The sequence below is a fragment of the Aulonocara sp. 'chitande type north' Nkhata Bay genome, linkage group LG18 (genome assembly GCF_057382095.1).
Source record: "Aulonocara sp. 'chitande type north' Nkhata Bay isolate Kocher_YH1m ecotype deep benthic linkage group LG18, A_spYH_male_GT1.1, whole genome shotgun sequence".
Lineage (NCBI taxonomy): Eukaryota > Metazoa > Chordata > Actinopteri > Cichliformes > Cichlidae > Aulonocara > Aulonocara sp. 'chitande type north' Nkhata Bay.
Window position 1 is genome coordinate 5728824 of NC_141361.1, and position 20791 is coordinate 5749614.

The 20791-nt window shown below is 45.3% G+C and overlaps 2 protein-coding genes across 2 annotated transcripts; both read left to right on the top strand.

Annotated features, from left to right (window-relative positions):
- The first annotated feature begins 10583 nt into the window (after positions 1 to 10583).
- On the top strand, positions 10584 to 12279 carry LOC147307817 (tripartite motif-containing protein 16-like). The gene has a single exon (XM_086272967.1). The coding sequence runs from the start codon at positions 10603 to 10605 to the stop codon at positions 12277 to 12279; it is 1677 nt and encodes a 558-aa protein (XP_086129093.1). The 5' UTR covers positions 10584 to 10602.
- Positions 12280 to 15074: 2795 nt separating this feature from the next.
- LOC147307818 (uncharacterized) lies at positions 15075 to 17531 on the top strand. The gene is made up of 2 exons (XM_086271974.1): positions 15075 to 15324; positions 15985 to 17531. The coding sequence occupies exons 1-2, from the start codon at positions 15075 to 15077 to the stop codon at positions 16953 to 16955; spliced, it is 1221 nt and encodes a 406-aa protein (XP_086128100.1). The 3' UTR covers positions 16956 to 17531.
- The last annotated feature ends 3260 nt before the right edge of the window (positions 17532 to 20791 follow it).

Genomic DNA, 20791 nt, shown 5'->3' on the forward strand with positions numbered 1-20791 from the left:
ATCTGCATAGCGGCAGTGGCGGGCAGCAGCTTTCTTCAGTGCCTCCTGGGTCCGAGTCCAGACAGCGCTGGAGATGGTGCTGGACGGAAGGCACAGCCAAATCAGCCTCTTCCTCAGGGAAGAGGGGAGGCTGATAGCCCAGGGACGCTTCAAATGGAGAGAGACCAGTGGATGCGGAAACATGAGAATTGTGCGCATACTCCACCCATGGGAGATGTGCTGACCAGGTAGCCGGGTTATGGGAAACCATGCAGCGGAGCATGGACTCCAGCTCTTGGTTGAGCCTCTCAGTCTGCCCGTTGGTTTGAGGGTGGTAACCAGAACTGAGGTTGGCTCGAGCACCCAGGGCAGAGCAGAAAGATTTCCAAACCTGAGATGTAAACTGAGGTCCCCTGTCAGAAGTGACCTCGGCAGGAATCCCGTGGAGTTTGAAGACGTGGTCAACCATCAGTCTTGCAGTTTCCGTGGCAGTGGGTAGTTTCTCCAGGGCAACGAAGTGAGCTGCTTTTGAAAACCTATCGATCACAGAGAGTATCACTGTTTTACCTGCTGACCTAGGCAGTCCAGTGACAAAGTCCAGGGAAATGTGGGACCAAGGACGAGAAGGTACGGCTAGAGGTTGTAGAAGACCGGATGGTCGCTGATTTCGGGTCTTGTTCCTGGCGCACACGTCACAGGCAGAGACGTAGTCCCGCACATCATGTTCCAGAGTTGCCCACCAGAAGTGACGACGTAGTAGTGCGATGGTGCGGCCGATTCCAGGATGGCAGGAAAACCGGGAGGTATGAGCCCACTTAATTACAGCCGAACGGGTTGCTGTGGGAATGAAGCGGCGGCCCGGAGGACCTGTGCCAGGGTCTGGTTCATCCAGTAAAGCACGCTGGATGGATTCCTCTATGTCCCAGGATAAAAACGCTACGCGGCAGGAGGCAGGAAGCACAAGAGCTGGTTCGGTGGGTTCAGCGTCTGGCTCGTAAAGACGAGACAGGGCATCAGCCTTGGCGTTCTTGGAACCTGGACGGAAAGAGATGGCAAACTTGAAGCGATCAAAGAACAGAGACCAACGGGCCTGGCGGGCGTTTAGACGCTTAGCTGTTTTGAGGTAAGTAAGGTTTTTATGATCTGTGAAGATGGTGAATGGGTGTTCAGCTCCTTCCAATAGGTGACGCCACTCTTCCAGGGCTAACTTAATAGCCAGCAACTCTCTGTCTCCTACATCATAGTTGCGTTCAGCTGACGAGAGTCGACGTGAAAAAAAGGCACATGGGTGTAACTTGGCCTTGGAACCTGAATGCTGTGAAAGGACCGCTCCGACGCCGACGTTGGACGCGTCTACCTCTAGAACAAATGGCTTGGAGTGATCTGGGTGACACAATACTGGAGCTGAAGTAAATAGGCGCTTGAGCCTACTGAATGCTACCTCAGCTTCAGGTGTCCAGATGAACTGTCTTTTGGTGGATGTGAGTGTAGTGAGAGGAGTGGCTACCTGGCTGTAGTTGCGAATAAACCTCCGGTAGAAATTGGCAAAGCCGAGGAAACGTTGTAGGTGCTTGCGTGACGTGGGCGTGGGCCACTCCAGGATCGTGCGGATCTTGGCTGGATCAGTCTTCACCTGCCCTCCTGCGAGTATATAGCCAAGAAAAGTGACAGATTGTGCATGAAACTCACATTTCTCGGCTTTGACGTAAAGTCGGTTTTCCAGGAGGCGTTGGAGGACTGCTCGGACGTGGACATGGTGTTCCTGGGGGGTCTTGGAGAAAATGAGTATGTCATCAAGATAAACAAAGACAAACTGGTTCAGGAAATCACGGAGCACGTCGTTGACCAGGTTCTGAAAGACAGCGGGGGCATTGGTTAACCCAAACGGCATGACCAAATACTCAAAATGACCTAGGGGCGTATTAAAAGCCGTTTTCCATTCGTCCCCCTCCCTGATGCGGACAAGGTGGTAGGCATTGCGGAGATCCAGTTTGGTGAATACGGTGACTTCATGGAGGGGTTCGAAGGCTGAGCTGATAAGGGGTAAAGGATATTTGTTTTTAATAGTGATGTCGTTTAACCCTCTGTAGTCTATGCATGGACGGAGTGATTTATCCTTCTTTTCCACAAAAAAGAAGCCGGCGGCCACTGGAGAGGAGGATGGGCGGATGATACCTGCAGCTAATGACTCGTGGATGTACTTTTCCATGGACTCTCTTTCTGGTCTGGAGATGTTGAATAGCCGGCTAGAGGGAAGCGGAGCACCAGGTAGAAGGTCGATAGCGCAGTCATAAGGCCTGTGGGGTGGTAAGGACGACGCTTTGTCTTTACTGAAAACTTCCTGGAGGTCATGGTACTCAGGTGGGACGAGTGTGAGGTCAACTGGATCAACGCCCGAGGTGTTAGTGTCAGGGGCACCCGGCGATAGGGCAGACTTGAGGCAGTGGGCTAGACAAAAAGGGCTCCAACTAGCGATTTTACTTCCAGACCAGTCTATATGAGGGTTGTGTTTCTGTAGCCAGGGGTAGCCTAGGATGAGTGGTGAATCAGGAGAAGAGAAGGTGAATAAGGTAATGGCTTCATGGTGGTTTCCAGAGGTGACGAGGGTTACGGGGCCAGCCTGATGGGTTATCTGAGAGAATATTTGATCGTTTAATGCGGTAACAGGGATGGGAGGATCGAGAGTCTTGAGTGGCAAATGAAGGCGTCTAGCGAGAGCTAAATCTATTAAATTTTGCTCTGCTCCGGAATCAACGAGATCATGGAGGGGGTGAGAAACCTTATTTAGACACAGGGTGACTGGTAGAATTAACCGGGGTTTGGAACTGAAAGAGGATCCGCCCACCTGTATCCCCGAAATTACCGGCGGGCGGAGCCTTTTGGCCGAACCGAACACTGCGCTAACCTATGCTCCACTGAGCCACAGTAAAAACACGCGCCCGACCGAAGCCGTCGTTCTCGCTCCTCTGGTGTGAGACGAGAGCGGCCGATTAGCATAGGCTCCGGAGCGGCGTCCGTTTCCACGGAAACGGGAGCGGATGCTGACACCGGACGTGACGGTGGAGGAAGTGAAAACGTACGAGGCGCAGGTTTACGATGTTTCTGGTTCTTTTCTGCCTCCCTTTCCCTCAGGCGATTATCTATCCGAAGGGAAAGGGAGACCAAGTCTTCAAAGGATTTGGGCTCATCGCGGGAAGCGAGCTGGTCTTTGAGCTCGTCGTTTAAGGCGCGACGGAACACTCCCCGAAGGGCATGATCGGGCCAATTGGCCTCGGCGGCTGCGTACCGTACCGGAAGTCGATAATGAACTCAGCGACACTCCGGCTCCCCTGTTGCAATCCGAGCAACCTTTCATCAGAACTACCCTCCGATACTGGGTGAGTAAAGGTCTTTTTAAACTCGCACAGAAAATCATCAAACGAGCAGGTTGGGAGCGGGTGAGCCGACAGGTACGCCTCGGCCCATAACAGCGCCTTGCCCTGTAGCTTAGCCACCAGATATGCTACCCGAGCTGATTCGCTAGTAAATGAACGGGGTGAATGCGTGAACGCGAGAGAACATTTCAGTAGAAAGGCCGTACAGCGGCCCCGCTCCCCAGAGTACGGCTCGGGTTCTGGGAATGCAGCATCGCGAAACACGGAGCCCGAAGGGGTCGGAGCTGGGGAAGACTGGGGAGGTTCTGCCACGGGCGCAGGGGACGCGGAGGATGGGCCTGGAGGAGGGGAAAGAGCCGACTGAATCTCCTGCAGGGAAGCTAATATCCTAGCCTGGGTCTCGCCTATGGCTTGACACCGGGTGTCGAGAACCTGCAACGCTTGCTCATGAGCCCCTAAAATGGCTCCCTGCTTGGAGACTGCTGCACGTACTGGGTCTGCTGAGTCCATTTGTTGGCCAGTTCGTACTGTCACGGCGACGGATGGCCGGTACTGAATAGGACTCAGGTGCAGAAACCCAGAGCGGAGACAGTAGATGATTAAATAGTTTATTACGGTTAAGTGCAAGGGGAACAAAAAAAGGGAAACGTGGCAAAGACAGAAAATGACGAGACGTGGAGCCTTGGTGTGGCGTGCCCAGGGGAACGTGGCTAGGGCGAGGGAACGAGGCCTGAGAAGTGGAACGGAGCTGAGTGGGGAACAGTCACACTGAGGGGAGAGGATATAGAAGTTAGGCGGGTAGTGAAGGCAGCTCAGAAGTGGCCAGTATAAGAGCAGCAATTCTTACTTGCAGTTAGGGACCTGGAGTGTTTGAGAGGGGGATGATGAAGATCCAGGGGAGGCTGAGTGGCGTGGAAAGGCTGACCTGAGATCCGGGGCTCCAGATGGAGTGTGACGGCAGGAGGGCAGGCAGGTGAGGCACAGAGGGATTTCCAAAATGATCACTAGGTATACCAAGTCCGGAGGTGGAGTGAGCCAGGGTGGGTACAGCAATGGCAGTGAGTGAACATCGATGTGTGGTTTAAATCCCTCTGGCTTGATAGCCTGCAATAGGCTCCAGGTGTGCAGGAGCTGGAGTTGGCCCTGCCCAGGGGCGGATCCCAGGTCAGTTCAGGAGCCTAATGGAAACTCCAGCCACCCACCGTAGACCATGACAGTGTTGGCTCTTAGGTGACGGTTTCCTCGTGGCTGCGTGCAGCGGGGCTAGGGGAGGGTCTGTGCTGACGGACGTGGGTTACTGACCTGGTAGCCTGTCTGCCCCTGGGTGGGTCCGGGATGGGTGTGAGGTTCTGGGGGCGCTCCGTCTCTGGGCTGGGGCCCTGGCCGGGCCTCAGGGGCTTGGGTCCTGGTTGGTCTGTTGCCGGGGTGGTGGGCGGGTGGGTGCATGGGGGCCTGGCCCTGGCGCAGGGTGCCGCCGGTGCGTCGAGCCACCTGGGGGGCTCTTCAACTGGTGGAGGAGATTGTCACACCTTGCAGGAGCTTTCCTCTCTTCAGGAACTCTCTCTGCAGGAGAGGGAGATACAGGAGAGGTGGAGGAAGATCTCAGCCTGGGCGTCTATTGTCTTATGTAGTCTGGAAGATGAGTGGATGGTGGGGTGGGTGCAGTTTTCTCTGTGGTGGGGTTGGGTGGACTGTCCCGGGCTCTGTGGGGCCGGGCGGTGCTGCTGCACTGGGCCCCGGTCTGGATGGGCCTGGGCCCCCTTTCCCTGGCGGGTCGCAGAGTATGGGGGTGCCTACTGGGGTCAGCGGGGGAGCTGGCCCCAGGGAGGGGTCACTTGCCACTCCCTTCCTTCCCTCCCCATCTCCAGCTGCCTCCCTCTTCCCGCTCCACCACAACCACCCACACATGCAGGGCCTTGGAGTAGGGGTGTGTCACCAGGGTGCAGAGGAGGCTCCCCCCCCCCCCCCCCCCCCCTGTCCCCTTCTGGCTGCCTCTGCCTCAATTTTATCCCACAACTTAGACATTCACATTACTCACACTCTCATTACACATACATATAGGATCTTGGGGGTGGGCACGATACACAGAATCCAAATTACCATCAGGGTGTACAGCCTCTAAACCAGACACTCTAAACCAAGGCACAATGTACATTTCAAATTCCTTTAAATTTAAATATGTTTATATTGTCTCCTGTAAAATAGTCAGATGTCTATTCATATTAATGTACAGAATTCACCTGCTTGCTGCTACTACTGCACATTCACCCAGTGTATATACTATATGTATGTGTGTGTGTGTGTGTGTATATATATATATATATATATATATATATATATGTATATGTTCTTCCTCTACACCACCCCCCCCCCCCCCCCCCCCCAATTTTTGCACATGTCGAGGAGCGTGTCAGGCTACATTTCACTGTGTGTTATACTTGTATAACTATGCATGTGACAAATAAAGAACCTTGAACCTTGAACCTCACCCCTGGCGTCGTTGCCCACCTCTCAATTTTAAATACACGTAGACATTGAGGGCTAGCAGGTGGGACTATGCGCTTACCTGCTGCTCTCTGGCAGGTAGCTCCATGCCCTTCTGGGTTTTAATTGCACCTTAGAACACACATGCATCAACACTACAATGAGCGGGTGGAGGGAGGTTTGGAGTCTTCTCTCACCCCCGTTCTCTGCGGCCTGTGGGAGCGGGGGGGCTAGGAGGAGGAGTTGGCCGTCCGACTGCGGTCTGGAGTGTGGGGCCTCCCTGCTGCTGCGGAGTCGGGACGGTCTGCCTCCCCCCACCGCAGGGAAAAGGGTAACACCACCTGGGTCTGGGTGCAGTTCCCCCCCCTCCAGGGGCAAGGGTACCTAGACCCGGTTCGTAGAGTACGCTTGGGGAGCATGATCGTGTGTACAGCGTCTCTTTATGTCTGTCTCCACGTCGGTTGAGTGTGGAGTAAGTGCATATCGTTAGCTTCATAGCATAAGTGCCTAAGTCATTGACTTAGTCAAATGACTTAGGCAATTATGCTATGAAGCTAACGATATGAGAGCATGAGGGTGGGAATGGATGTTTGTATCTGTGTGTGCCTGTATGTCTGTGTCTATATGTCAGGCTGGGTATCAGACGCCACCTCTCTGGGGACATCTCAGGCCCTCCAAGGTTTGGAGGCCTATCTCCCCCCCCCCCACCACTTCCCTTGCCAGTGGCGGACTCCCTCAGACATCGGTGCGTTGGTGGTTCTTTGTGTCTGGGGATGGGCGTCCAGGTACACGCCGGCTCACTCCTTGGCGGCCGCTTATCGGGACCTGGAGCCTGGGGCTCGCTCGGGCCACTTCGGAGGTGGGGTGCCCCCGACCTCTCGGCCTGGGGCTCGGTCACTCAGGCACGGCTGGCTGCCGGCGGAGCTCACGGGCGCGTCACTGCAACCCCCCCTGGCTTCTGCTCCGCGGCTGCTGAGTGAACCCTCATCTGGGACTCTCCTCAGCTCTTTCTGGGACAGTGGCGCGGCTGCCCCTCTGTGGGTCTTCCTTGGTCTCTTGTGTTCTGGGGGCCTCTGGATGTCTGGAGTTTTGATCTCCTCCATACCTGCTTCATGCCCTGGAGGACGGGGCTGTGGCCCCCCCACACCCTCTAGCAGATCATTACATGAAGGAACCTTTTAAAAACAAGCGCGTCCATGCTCACAGGTGTACACACGGGTGATCACACCCACAAACTACACCCTTTTTGGCTCCTACCTCAAAGCACACTGTGTTCTGTTGATCTTATGTGCTGCACAATAATGTTTAATATTTAGTATTTACTGTCATATTCCCATATATCATTGTGATGTTGTTTATTCTATTACTCTTGTTTTCTTCTGCTTGTTTTCTTTTTTCTTTCTCAACAGGTGATCCAGGTGATCCATAGATGCATTTTTTTTCCTGCCCATTCTGTTGGTTTTTGTCTTTTGCCCTTCTCCCCCGTCCCTCTTCTCAGCTGTTTCTCTTTCCCTCTTTCTTTCTCCCCTTCTTTCCCCCAGTCAAGTCTGTCCCGTATTCAGCAAGTGAAAATAAAATAAACAATAAAAGGTGAATCAAATGGACCATTACGGCAAGGCTGGGATGGTCAATTTGGTAAAGTAAATCCATTGGGCATCTTTCTTTGCCTTTAGACAATAATTCTGATGGCAAAAGAGCCAAACAGGACAGGCAAAAAAAAAAAAAAAAAGATGTGTGTGGTCCAGAAGTAGAAGAAGAAGAAAGAGGAGAGCAGAAATGATGACATTCTAGGCTCGCTTTTCACCTTTGATGTACTCTTAGCAGGAAGACTTTGGTTTGGTGATGTGTTAGAGATAATTTAGTGGTTGAAGCTACTGTGGATTGACCAGATCTGCCATCAGCTCAGAGTGCTGGATATCACCGCAAACCTGAGACAAAGTCATACAGAACAGGTGTGTAAAACTGTGATGGTCTCAGTGAAATAACACTGACTCATGCAGGACTCTGATAAAAACTCAGCTTGTGGGCTAACAGACTAAAATCAAAGAATGCTTCTCTTTTTCTCTTTTGTTAAAAACTTTGAACATCCAGTGAGACACAGAGTAAAGTGACTTTCCGAGATTGTTTCTTCTTCTACAGATTCAGATAAATGATGTCATTTTGAGCCAGAAAGAACATTTCCATCATAAAGTAGAAGACTTTTATATTCTTTATTTATTTATCTGGTAAAAAGTCTCATTGACTTTAAAATGTCTTTTTCAAAAGAGATCTGGCCAAGACCAGAAGCTCCAGTTTTCTCTGCTTCTGTTTGCAGCAGAGCAAAAAGGACAGAGAGCAAGGGACGAGAGAAGACACGAGACAAAGACATGAACGGGACCAAATACTAACCAAGACAACCTAAACAACAAATACTGAATAAATTCAAGAGCGTAAGCCCTTGAATTCTGATTTAATAAAGTAAATCAGAATACTTTATTAATCCTGAAGGATTAATAAAGTATTCTGATTCTGATAACTAGGAAACATAAGATACACAGAGAACAGAATAATGATTAAACAAGACTCAAAAAACCAAACACAAAACACTGGGTCAACGACCCAGGTACCCTAACAGCCGAGGGAAAAGATGACCTCCTATTCACATCAGTATGGTATATTTTACTCCCATATCACTACTCAAAGATCATATTTTATTGTTGTAGGTTGTGGAGGTGACACACACACAAGCTGTAGTTCAACAATGACTTCATTCCTCTATTGACCTATAAAGAGGTCTTGTTACATAAGATTAAAGCTGGAAACTGACACACATAAGCCCAAACACATTGTGTTATTGTGGACGTTGAAGTCACTGCATGTGTTTTTCATGAAGATTAAACTTTCCTGTGCTGTTGGTTCTTTGTTTAATTCTGTTGATTCTTACTTTTTTGTTCCTAAAGTTTAAACTAAACTCTTGTTGGATACCAGGTGTTCATTTAATAAAGCTGCAGGTTCAAACTTCTAACTGCATGAAAATGTAATGTGTAATGTCATGTGTTTCTAAGTACCATCATTGATTTTGGTCATCAAATCAGCCATTACTCATTTAATTTGATGTAAATTTCCCATAATTTGCATATTCAGATTCAGTATTCAGTACCACATGTGAAAGTGACCCAGATCAGATTTGAAAATATTGGATTTGTGCCGTTCACACTGTCATAGCATGATCGGATATAGGGTCGCATAGGGTCAAAAAAATCGGATTTAATGCGCTTTCGCCTGCAGTGTGAATGTAGCCTTAGTTAGTTCTTAGAGTTTGGTTTCTGTGTTCCCCTCTATTTAGTGTCTGTACCGTGTCTCTATGCATTTCCTGTTTTATTGTGAAGGTCCATGTCTTATGTTAGTGTGTTCTGTTCACATTTCCCCCTGTCTCGTGTAGTCAATTAGGATCAGCTGTGTCTTTGCCATTCCATGTCTCCCCCTGTGTGTATTTATACTATGTGTCCTCGTGTGCTCCTCGCCGGTTCATCTGTGTTTTTTCCTGCATCATTCTGTGTCGTCTCCCTGCATCTCCATTTTAGGTTTCAGTTCTGTGTTGTGTTAGTTTTTTCCAGTTTAGGTTTCACCTCCTGCTGGCCTCCGTTGCCCGTTCCTAGATGCCCCTGGTCTCATATCGCACTGGACTTCATCACTGGTCTCCCACCATCCTCAGGTAACAGTTATTCTGACCATCATCGATCGGTTCTCCAAAGCTGTGCATTTCATTGCTCTGCCTAAGGGGATTAGGTGCAAGAGTTGTTAAAATGTATAATTAAATAATAGATGGATTCAATAGCAAACTGTGCCTCGTTCTCAGATGGACAGCAAGTGGAATGTGATAGATGAGATGAGGAGATGGAAGGAAGAAGAGAGGCAAAGAGTGATTCACAGGCAGAGCTTAGTTTATTTCCCAGTTTTGTTGCCTTATGGTTCCAAGCGCCGTGACCAATCTTTGCGTTTTATTATTATCTCATAACACTTGTTTAATCAGCTACCCTCTCTCCTGTGGACTGTTTAATCTCTACAGTCTCAGATCAACACAGCCCTGCCCTCCAGCACTATCAGCAGCAAGAGCAGAAGCAACCCCCCAAACAGCAACATTGTACCCCATCAGGTAAAAAATGGGCTACGTTTGCTTTGCATTGTGCCCACCTGATGACAGTGATGTAGTGTGATGCGATTCCATATTAGATTCTTGATGAATGTGGGTTGTTGTTCTTCAGCCTGCTTCTATGTGCCCTTTTTAACTGTGAGCACCCGCCCCTTTAAACATCTCTGCACTGCCCTGACTAAATGTATATATAAACTGTCTCTATGGTTTACAGTCTGAGTCTGACAAGCTGTCAGCTGTTCATTTCTGCTATTTGAATTGTTAAAAGAAACAAACTATTCATTTAGCAGATTAACAAAAAGAATAGAGAGGCATCCAGTTATTGACATTTATATTATTTAGTTAAAGGTTTGAACAAAAAACAATTAAACACAGAGCCTCTTCCTGCTTTCTGGAATGAATCACAGCATGAAAACCCTTCCTCTTCTTCCTGCTCTCTAGCTCAGCACCTCCTGTCTGTCCATATCTTTCTGTGTTCCCTCCCCTTTAGATCTACATTATGAAGATGGGTGTAACCAACATGTGTTAGAGCTGGCAGGCCCCATTCACAGCAGCAACACTTGTTGTTCAGATCAGACCAGTTTCTATATTAAGGAAGTGAAACTTACACAGTCACTGACACTGAGAAGAGAAATGGCGCAGAAAGGAGTTCAGCTGGACCGAGAAACCTTCTCTTGTTCGATCTGTTTGGATCTACTGAAGAATCCGGTGACTATTCCCTGTGGACACAGCTACTGCATGAAGTGTATTGAAAGCTTCTGGGATGAAGAGGAAAAGAAGAAAATCTACAGCTGCCCTCAGTGCAGACAGACTTTCACAGCGAGGCCTGTCCTGGTGAAAAGCACCATGTTAGCAGTTTTAGTGGAGCAGCTGAAGAAGACTGGACTCCAAGCTGCTCCTGCTGATCACTGCTATGCTGGACCTGAAGATGTGGCCTGTGATGTCTGCACTGGAAGAAAAATGAAAGCCTTCAAGTCCTGTTTAGTCTGTCTGGCATCTTACTGTGAGAAACACCTTCAGCCTCATTATGATGTGGCTCCATTAAAGAAACACAAGCTGGTGGAGCCCTCCAAGAAGCTCCAGGAGAACATCTGCTCTCGTCATGATGAGGTGATGAAGATGTTCTGCCGTACTGATCAGCAGAGTATCTGTTATCTCTGCCCTGTGGATGAACATAAAGGCCACGACACAGTCTCAGCTGCAGCAGAAAGGACTGAGAGGCAGAGAGAGCTGGAGGTGAGTCGACAAAACATCCAGCAGAGAATCCAGGACAGAGAGAAAGATGTGAAGCTGCTTCAACAGGAGGTGGAGGCCATCAATCAGTCTGCTGATCAAACAGTGGAGCACAGTGAGAAGATCTTCACTGAGCTGATCCATCTCATCCAGAAAAGAAGCTCTGATGTGAAGCAGCAGATCAGATCCCAGCAGGAAACTGAAGTGAGTCGAGTCAAAGAGCTTCAGGAGAAGCTGGAGCAGGAGATCACTGAGCTGAAGAGGAAAGATGCTGAGCTGAAGCAGCTCTCACACACAGAGGATCACATCCAGTTTCTACACAACTACCCCTCACTGTCAGCACTCAGTGAGTCTACAGACTCATCCAGCATCAATATCCGTCCTCTGAGCTACTTTGAGGATGTGACAGCAGCTGTGTCAGAGGTCAGAGATAAACTACAGGACATTCTGAGAGAGCAATGGACAAACATCTCACTGACAGTCACTGAAGTGGATGTTTCACTGTCACAACCAGAGCCAAAGACCAGAGCTGGATTCTTAAAATATTCACGTGAAATCACACTGGATCCAAACACAGCATACAAACAGCTGTTATTATCAGAGGGGAACAGAAAAGCAACATTTATGGAACAACAACAGTCTTATTCTGATCATCCAGACAGATTTACTGGATGGTATCAGGTCCTGAGTAGAGAGAGTCTGACTGGACGTTGTTACTGGGAGGTGGAGTGGAGAGGGAGAGAAGTTTATGTAGCAGTCGCATACAAGAATATCAGCAGAAAAGGATATGGCAATGAATGTTTATTTGGACGTAATGACAAATCTTGGTCATTAGATTGTTACAACAACAGTTTTACATTTCGGTACAACAACATCCAAACTCCTGTCTCAGGTCCTCGTTCCTCCAGAGTAGGAGTGTACCTGGATCACAGAGCAGGTATTTTGTCCTTCTACAGCGTCTCTGAAACCATGACTCTCCTCCACAGAGTCCAGACCACATTCACTCAGCCGCTCTATGCTGGACTGTTGTTTTACTATTATTATGGAGCCACTGCTGAGTTGATTAAAGTGAAATAGACTGAAGTCTTTCATATTGTTGTAAGTTTAAATCTGTATTTTAGTTCCCTTTTAGTTTCTCTCCATCATTATTGTGGTATTTATGTGCTGCACATAAATCAGATGTCAGTCAAACATTATGGGCAGTACCTCGACATCTTCAACATGTTGTCTTGATGTTTTTACGTTTTATAGGTGGAGCTCTTTCCTGTGTCTGTTCAGCCATGGAGACTATCAATGCTTATGGATATTTTTATTTGAAAAATTTCTCCACATGACAACATAAACTTCTCTATCTTCTAAATGTTTACTGAATATTTTTCTTAGGTATTTGTATGTTGTTGTTTCTCTTCACTGATCTTAACAGAGAAGTCTACAGACCTTCCTTTATCACACAGATTTTATTCTCATTTGTACATTTATAAAGAAAACAATTAATTACAGAGCAATAAGAAATTTTAAGAAAGTGCACTATATCATAATTTATAGTAAAGTGTATTAAAGCATCGTTAGTTAGTCACTTATTTAGTTTGGAGCTGTATCATCTGACACTGTAGAAACATTTCCTCCAGCTTCAGCACAGAATGTTAAAAACAGAACTATTAATGAGAACAAACAGTAGGAACACAGTATCAGCAAACATCATGGCTTAAAATGGAGAGTAAAAATCTAAAAAGAAATAAACAAATTAGTAAAAAGGATTTCCTGTTGACATGTTATTGGTCCTATCTTGTCTGCAGCACCTCCAGGATGCTTCTTATATGTTTCTGGTTATTTTTGCACCAATTTTAGTTTTTGTCAGTAGGAAGTTCAAGTTCAACTCAGTGTGTTTGTTTGTTTTTTTCAAACTGATGCCTGACCTTGAACACCAAACATCTGTCAATAAAGCAATGATATAAAATGCTTATATTAGTACTGAAAAACTGCATATCCACTTTACAAATATAAATAATGATATAAATCCACAGCTGAACTGGAGGAGCAGCTGATCTAGTTCACTCATGTGTTTCTGGACTAAGAGTTGGAGCAAATACCTTATGATTCAGTGATGTTTGTTTTTGTTCAATATTTTGTAGATCCAAGAGTGAGTTTGACTCATGATGATGATGTTCCGAATTAAACAAAGTTGGTCACAAATTCTTCAAAGCTGTTTATTAAGAATATATTCACTTGGACTCATGAGACAGGCTTGTGATCCAAGGGAGCCATCAACTGGACAATTACTGACATGACAACAAAAAAGCTAAGTACAGAGGGGGGAACAGAGGTGAAAATACTTGCTTTAAAGGATTGTAATGTTTCCTTTTAAAATAAGTCTCTAAGGTCAGACAAAGGGACAGAAACTCATAGCTTTCTACCAGCCCAATGACAAAACTATAAGTTGTTTTTTAACATCTACTTTTTCATCTATTTGGCAGTCACAGTGAAAAGTATAAACATTGGCACGCTTTGTCTTGTGATTCTGCTGTTCGTAAAAAATGACCATGCGCAAAGTACCAGACTTTAAGGCTTTGACTTGATGCCAATGGCCTGAGGAGGACAGTATTACCCTTGGACATGTGTAGTCTGCCGTCTACTCAATAGAAGAAGAAGAAGCGCGGAAATGGCACAACTGTCTTCAGTTTCTGGGAGAGTTTAACAATGAGAGACTGATGATGCAGAAGAAATCTCCGTGGTTAAAAACATTAAAAACAGTCGTCCAGGATGATGAGATCCGCCACTGGCTCAGACTGCTGTATATCAGCCGGAGACCCGAGATGAAGTCACGCAGCAGGTATGTAAAACTGTGATGTTCTCAATGAACTAACACAGGAACGATCTGAGCTCAGTCTGTAAGCTAACAGGCTAAAATCAGAGAGCAGCTAATCAAACAAGTGCGTCCGTTTTTTTTAAAGGTCAACTTTTAACAATAGACTTTCATGAGACACATCAAAACCAAACAGGGAGGGAAAGCTTCGGTTTTCTGCACTGTGCCACAGTTCGCTGTCTGCTTCGGTTCACGACGCCTCACTCCGGGGCTACAGACAGTTCTCTGCCGCCTGTGGTGCTCCTCACCTCCGTCTGCACCCACAGACTTCCCGAGGTGGAGGCAGGCCGGCAGGGACTTTGAGAGATGGGCTTTACTTTTAAAAATAGCCCTTAATCAGGGTCTAACTCACTAAAAGATGGCCACATGTCTCTCTCCAACTTAATCTCTTTCTTTTAAGTAATTGTTTTTCATTGAAATGAAATTAATTGTTCAATAAAATGATTACATTTATAATTTAATTAAAGTTAAATGAATCAAGGTGATTTTGACTTTGCTAGTTAACAGGAAGAGAAACAAACTTACACAGGATAAAATGAAATTTGGACCCAGCAGAAAAAGTCAGATCACAGACAAACAGAAACATTCCTCTTTGGCTAAAATAAAATGCAGATTATTGCTCATCTGCAGTTTTAATCATGGTGAATAATTTATGATTCAGCCAAGTAAGATTCTTCTGTGTGGAGGTTTTTCCCCTGTCAAAAGGCATTGACCATTACCTTCATCTAAACATGGAATTTAAGTCATGTAGTTGCCGTTGTTTGTTTTTAAAGAGGTCATAATATTTTTGTGATGGTAGAAATTTATCTTCAAAGTAATAGTTATAAAGTGAATTAATAAGACTTTCCAACAAAGAGAGGGAGTCACATGGTGCTTCTGAAACATTTGTACAAACCTCTCTCACATATGTGAGCAACATGCTCACAGTGTACAGCCCTGCTGACTGAGGCTGCACCTTTACCTGTCTAATCTTTTTCTTTTTACTTTGTTCCTCAAGTCCCACATCAACATGAAGTGTAAGGAGGAGGAAGATCTGGCTGGCCAGCAGGTCTGGAAGCAGGAGAGGAACTTCAATCTGGACCAGGAGGACACAGATCCCCCACAGATCAAAGAGGAACAGGAGGAACTCTGCATCAGTCAAGAGGGAGAACAGCTTGTAGTGAAACACGAGGATGAAGGCATCGTCGTCTGGAGCGGGGAAGAGCGGCTCAGACAGCTGCATAACATCTGGAAACCTGAGAAAGATTTACAGACCAGCGGTAAAACTGTAATCGCTTTTCTGAAGTGTTAACATTAATATTAAACCTACAGTTTGTATCAGTCAGATCTATTTAATGTGTATTCGTGAAAACATGACAGGGAGTTTTAAATGGACTGGTTCTTATATAGCGCTTTTCTACTCAATCTTGAGCACTCAAAGAGCTTTACAAAACTTGTGCATTCACCCACTCACTCCCATTCGCACAAGCACATTTTTCTTAGTGCTTTCTACCAACATTCAGACACACATTCCACAGATCAAAGAGCAACTTGAGGCAACTTGGAGTTAGTATCTTGCCCAAGGATATTTGAAATGCAGACTAGGTGAAGCCGGGAATCGAACCGATCAGTAGATGATCTGCTCTACCGCCTGAGCTACAGCCACCCCCAATAGTGAAGATTATTTTGAAAAATATCAAGATGTAGATCAGTTTCGAGATCAACTCCAAAATAGATCATCAGTCAGTCAGTAATAAGTGAGTTCTTTTTTGTTTGAAAGGTTTTTTTTACTCTTAATGTTGCTGAAAAATGTCAGAACTCAAGTTCTCATTTGCATCAGAGTGCACAAATAACTTCATTTTTACACACTTTTAATTTCACCTGCAAATGTGAGCAACATGCCCTCATTACAGACTTTAACTAAAACTTTATCTTCTCAGAAGTGTTTTTCTATAATTACATTTTTTTTATTGTTCGTTTAGACCTCCACCAGCAAACTGCCTGTAAGGAGGAGGAGTTTGTCGCCAATCAGCAGGAGAGGAACTCAAGTCTGGACCAGGAGGACCCAGATCCTCCACAGATTAAAGAGGAACAGGAGGAACTCTGCACCAGTCAGGAGCTGGAGGAGATTGTACTGAAGCAGGAGATCAATAGTTTTATGGTGACTTCTAGTTTTGAGGAAAGTGACCTCAGTGAATCAGAACCAAACGATGACCAGCTCCTTGCTCTTAACTTTCCTGAACCAGAGCTTGAGGAACAGGAAGAAAACCAGCATGTGGACTCGGGATCAACTAGAAATGCGGAGCTGAAGAAAAGGAGACGTCACAAAAACCGAACAGATAAGTCTCGGAGTGAAACTGATACAAGTAAAAAATCTGTAAGCTGTGACACTTGTGGAAAAACTTTTCAGTGTAAATCCAACCTGACGAGACACATGAGAGTTCACACAAGTGAGAAGCCACATTCTTGTAGCACCTGTGGGAAAAGATTCATTTGGAAATCAGGATTGGAAACTCACGTAAGGATCCACACAGGCGAGAAGCCATATTTTTGCATCACCTGTGGGAAAAGATTTAATAAGAAATCCGGATTTGAAAGTCACGTGAGAATCCACACAGGCGAGAAGCCGTATTTCTGTAGCACATGTGGGAAAAGATTTGGTAAGAAATCAGGACTAGAAACTCATTTGAGAATCCACACCGGTGAGAAAGCGTATTCTTGCAACGTCTGTAGGAAAGAGTTTAGAGACTTGTCGACTATGAAAAGTCACAGAAGGATCCACACAGGTGAGAAACCATATATTTGTAGCTCCTGTGGGGAAAGATTCAGTTGGAAATCAGGACTGAATTTTCATCTAAGGATCCACCTGAGTGACAAACCAAATCACTGCAGCACCCGAGGTAGAAAATGACCTCATGCTCCAAGTCACGGTACATTTCCTGTCCACAGCAGTGAAGGGCACTCTATGTTGTTTGTTCCAGCCCTGACTTTATGTTTCTCTAAGTTTGATATTTTTTTATTGGTCTTTAAAGGTGACACAAATATTTATTGAACATGGATGCTCTTTTAATATTTACCACAGAAACTTGTATTTCTTCTTCAGTATAGAAGAAAACAAACATGAAAATGAGTTTTTCATCACTTGTTCCTTGTAACAACCATGATGTGATTCCTTTTTATCAGCCAATAAATAAGTTTTGATACACAGGACTAAAGATTTAAAAAAGTTCAAGACAAGTATACAATTTTTATTTAAATATGTTTTCTTTGTGATTTATGTTAATGAAGGTTATACTTCAGTATGGCTTTGACCTGGTTGTCCTGGTTATTCTTAGCAACATGTTGCAAGATTTGATTAAAATGTTTGTGACTTATTTTGTGTATTGTGTAATCCCTGCTAAATAAAAGCAGTTAAATGTGCTATATTGGCTCATGATAAGTGTTTATATCATTTTGCCTAAATGCAAGTAAACTCAATGTTTGCCAACTCTGTGTGTGCAGTTTGCTTCATAAGTACAGTAACAGAACTTGAACTACATGGAGCCTATTTTGATTACATCATTACAGATGTAGATATTATTCATAGTTCATATTTCACAGTGTGCTGCAATCTTCTCCACAGACCTGCATTGCTCTCTGTTCAGACCCGTCATCTTCAAGATGTCCACTAGATGTCGTCAGAGTTCCCCCACTTTCCTCATCTATTGTGTTGCCATTACGTGATCCTGCTTAAAACCTACAGTCCTTTACATATGGGTTCATTCAGGGTCATGTTTAGTGGGCAGGTTTAGTGCGATGAAGGAAACTCGTTTTCTTTAACTTTACCTCTGAGTAAGTAACTGGAGTAACAGACTCACTGATTCCTCCCCACCTGCTGGACATGAACCAGCTGACTGACACTTGTTTTCATTTTCTCATTCATAAAGTTGCTACCAGTTCAATTCATTTATATTTATATATAGTGCCAAAAAACAACAGTTGCCTCAAGGTGCTTTATATTGTAAGGTAAAGAATGTAAAAACCTCCACAATTGAACAAGCTGAAAAGAGCAAATGCTTGGCAGCAGTGGCAGAAACAGGCTTTCTGTCGTAATCACTGTAAAACACTAATCACTGGTCAGTCATTTGTTCTACAAATTCTACATTTGGATTTCTGATTATTATTTCTGGCTGATTTTCATTAGATCGACCTGAGTAGGGCAGCGACAGATGTGTGCGGTCCAGAAGTAGAAGAAGAAGAAAGAGGAGAGCAGAAATGATGACATTCTAGGCTCGCTTTTCACCTTTGATGTACTCTTAGCAGGAAGACTTTGGTTTGGTGATGTGTTAGAGATAATTTAGTGGTTGAAGCTACTGTGGACTGACCAGATCTGCCATCAGCTCAGAGTGCTGGATATCACCGCAAACCTGAGACAAAGTCATACAGAACAGGTGTGTAAAACTGTGATGGTCACTGTGATGGGTGCATGCAACCACACAACTGAGACACTTAGGTAATATTCATTTGGTCTTTTGTCTTATGTTTACGTTATGCTTTAAAGTTTCTGTGATCATAAGTTAACTAATTTGACGTTTTGAGGTTACCTGTAGTGATGGGACGTTCTGTATCGAGGCTTCGGAGCGTGTGTCGGGTAATTGAGGGGGCGTTTCCGCGATGCGCGTATCGAGGCTTGCTTCATTTATGGGAGGAGCTGAAAATGATGACGTCCGAAGCCTCGCTGCCCGGCTGTACCACGTGACTGGTTCATGAAGTGGTTCGAACTTTGCCGCGAGATATGACAGCGATATAAAGCCCTCAGACTTCATTCAAAATGTGGGTGTTTGATGGAGAGTTGCGGTTAGTGAGAGTTTGGAGACCGTTTGGAGGTTTATGAGAGTGAGGAGAGAAAGTCAGGAGAGAATGGAGCCAGCTAAGAAGAGGAGGATGTCCTCCCCTGTGTGGGAACATTGTGATTTTATTCCTCCCAACAAGGTATGTAAATTTCTACAGAAGATGTATTTTCATAATACTGATGCTGCAATACAATTTATGTTAAGCTGTCTTGACTTTTGTACAAGGTGAAGTGTTTGCTATGTGCCAGGGAGCTGGGATATAACAGCAACACCTCATCCATGCTTAGGCACTACAGAGCTTTGCATGAGAATAAGGGGGACACCGATTGTGGAGCAAGACCAGGTGAGCCATCAAATGCCATGATAATATAGCATGCAGTAATGTTACTAAATGATATAACAATATTATACAACTGTAATAAGTTACATGTGTGATATTTATATTTGTGCTTTGTCTTTATTGTCTTTCCTCAGGAGAACAATCTCAAATAGATGAAGACCTGGTCAGCATGGTGATTGAGGACTCCCAGCCAGTTAGCATTGTGGAGGACAAAGGATTCAAAAGATTTGTTAAATCATTAAATCCTAGCTATGTTCTCCCCACTAAAAAGGTCATAAAAGCAGTGAAAATTTAGTTTTTACAGAATAAAATGTGAACAGGCAGGACTGTGTAGCTGTCCATACCTCAACGTTACAACCGCACAACCACTGTCCACACCCCAACCACACCTCACCTCACAGTAAATGATCATTTGCATTTTAAGCATTTCCAAATGATCATTTTCCATACTGCCAGTATAAATATACACAGTATACTGCCATCACTACAATATACATGTTTTACACACTCCTTTTGTTGTTGACATTTACAGGCTGTGTGCAAAAGGCCACACTCTTCAAATTCATGCCAGCTATTATTTTTACGTCCAGTAGGTGTCCTGCTAGAGCAAATGAAGCTTCAAGAAGCTTTGCGCTGGGGTGAACCAATTGGATGAAAAGCTTCAGTGCTTCACGAAGCTTCATCTGCCCATCACTAGCATAGACTTTGCTTTGCATTGTTTGTTATTTTATATAGGTATGTTATATTGATTATATTTCTGCTCTTTCTCAGTTACCTGACCTCCGCTCCAGTCCTTCCTGGTTTGGCTGAAAGAGGAGGCTGAGGGTGGAGCTGGTTTAAATGCAGAAGCCAATAAAGTGGACTGGACCATCTATTGTGATCATGCAGGGGGAATGGGGTTCTTCTTGAATGATGGTTATCTGTTATCCCTTTAGTTTTCACCTTTGGTTTATATAATGGTTTATTCATTTGCTATATAACTGGAGCTGTTTCTCATTTGGGCAGGTCAGTTTGAGTTATGTTTTTGTTAAGTGATTTTTGAGTAGCGGTCTGTTAAGGTAACCTCTTTTATGGGCCCACTTGGTTCTTACAAACTTTATTTTTTGTTATTTTGAATTTTTGTAATCATTTTGTCCTTTTTGGGGTATAATAAAACCCATTTTTTTGAAGATTACATTTGTGCCTGTGTGTTCCTGGCGGCTTGGATCATGACAATTGGTGGCAGCAGTGGGATTCAGCCAGTGTAAAAGAAAAAATACACACACAAAAAAGGCACAGGTTTTTTTTGTTTTTTTTTCTCTTTCCCCCCCACTCCTTATCAAACCATGCAGAGGAGCACGGAGTGCGAGAGCAGTCCGAGGAGATGTACCAAGCCAGCAAATGGGCTCAGAAGGACAAGTCGATGGAGAACAGGAGGAGAATGGAACTTCTGGAGGGGTAGACAGCACTGAGGGCCGAGGTAGGGAACCAACGATATCGGATCTGATCTCTCTTCTCCGTTCACATTTGGGGCAGCAGGAGGCCAGAGAGGTTAAACAGAAGGAGGAAAGTGCAAAGCAAGAAGAACATTTTAAA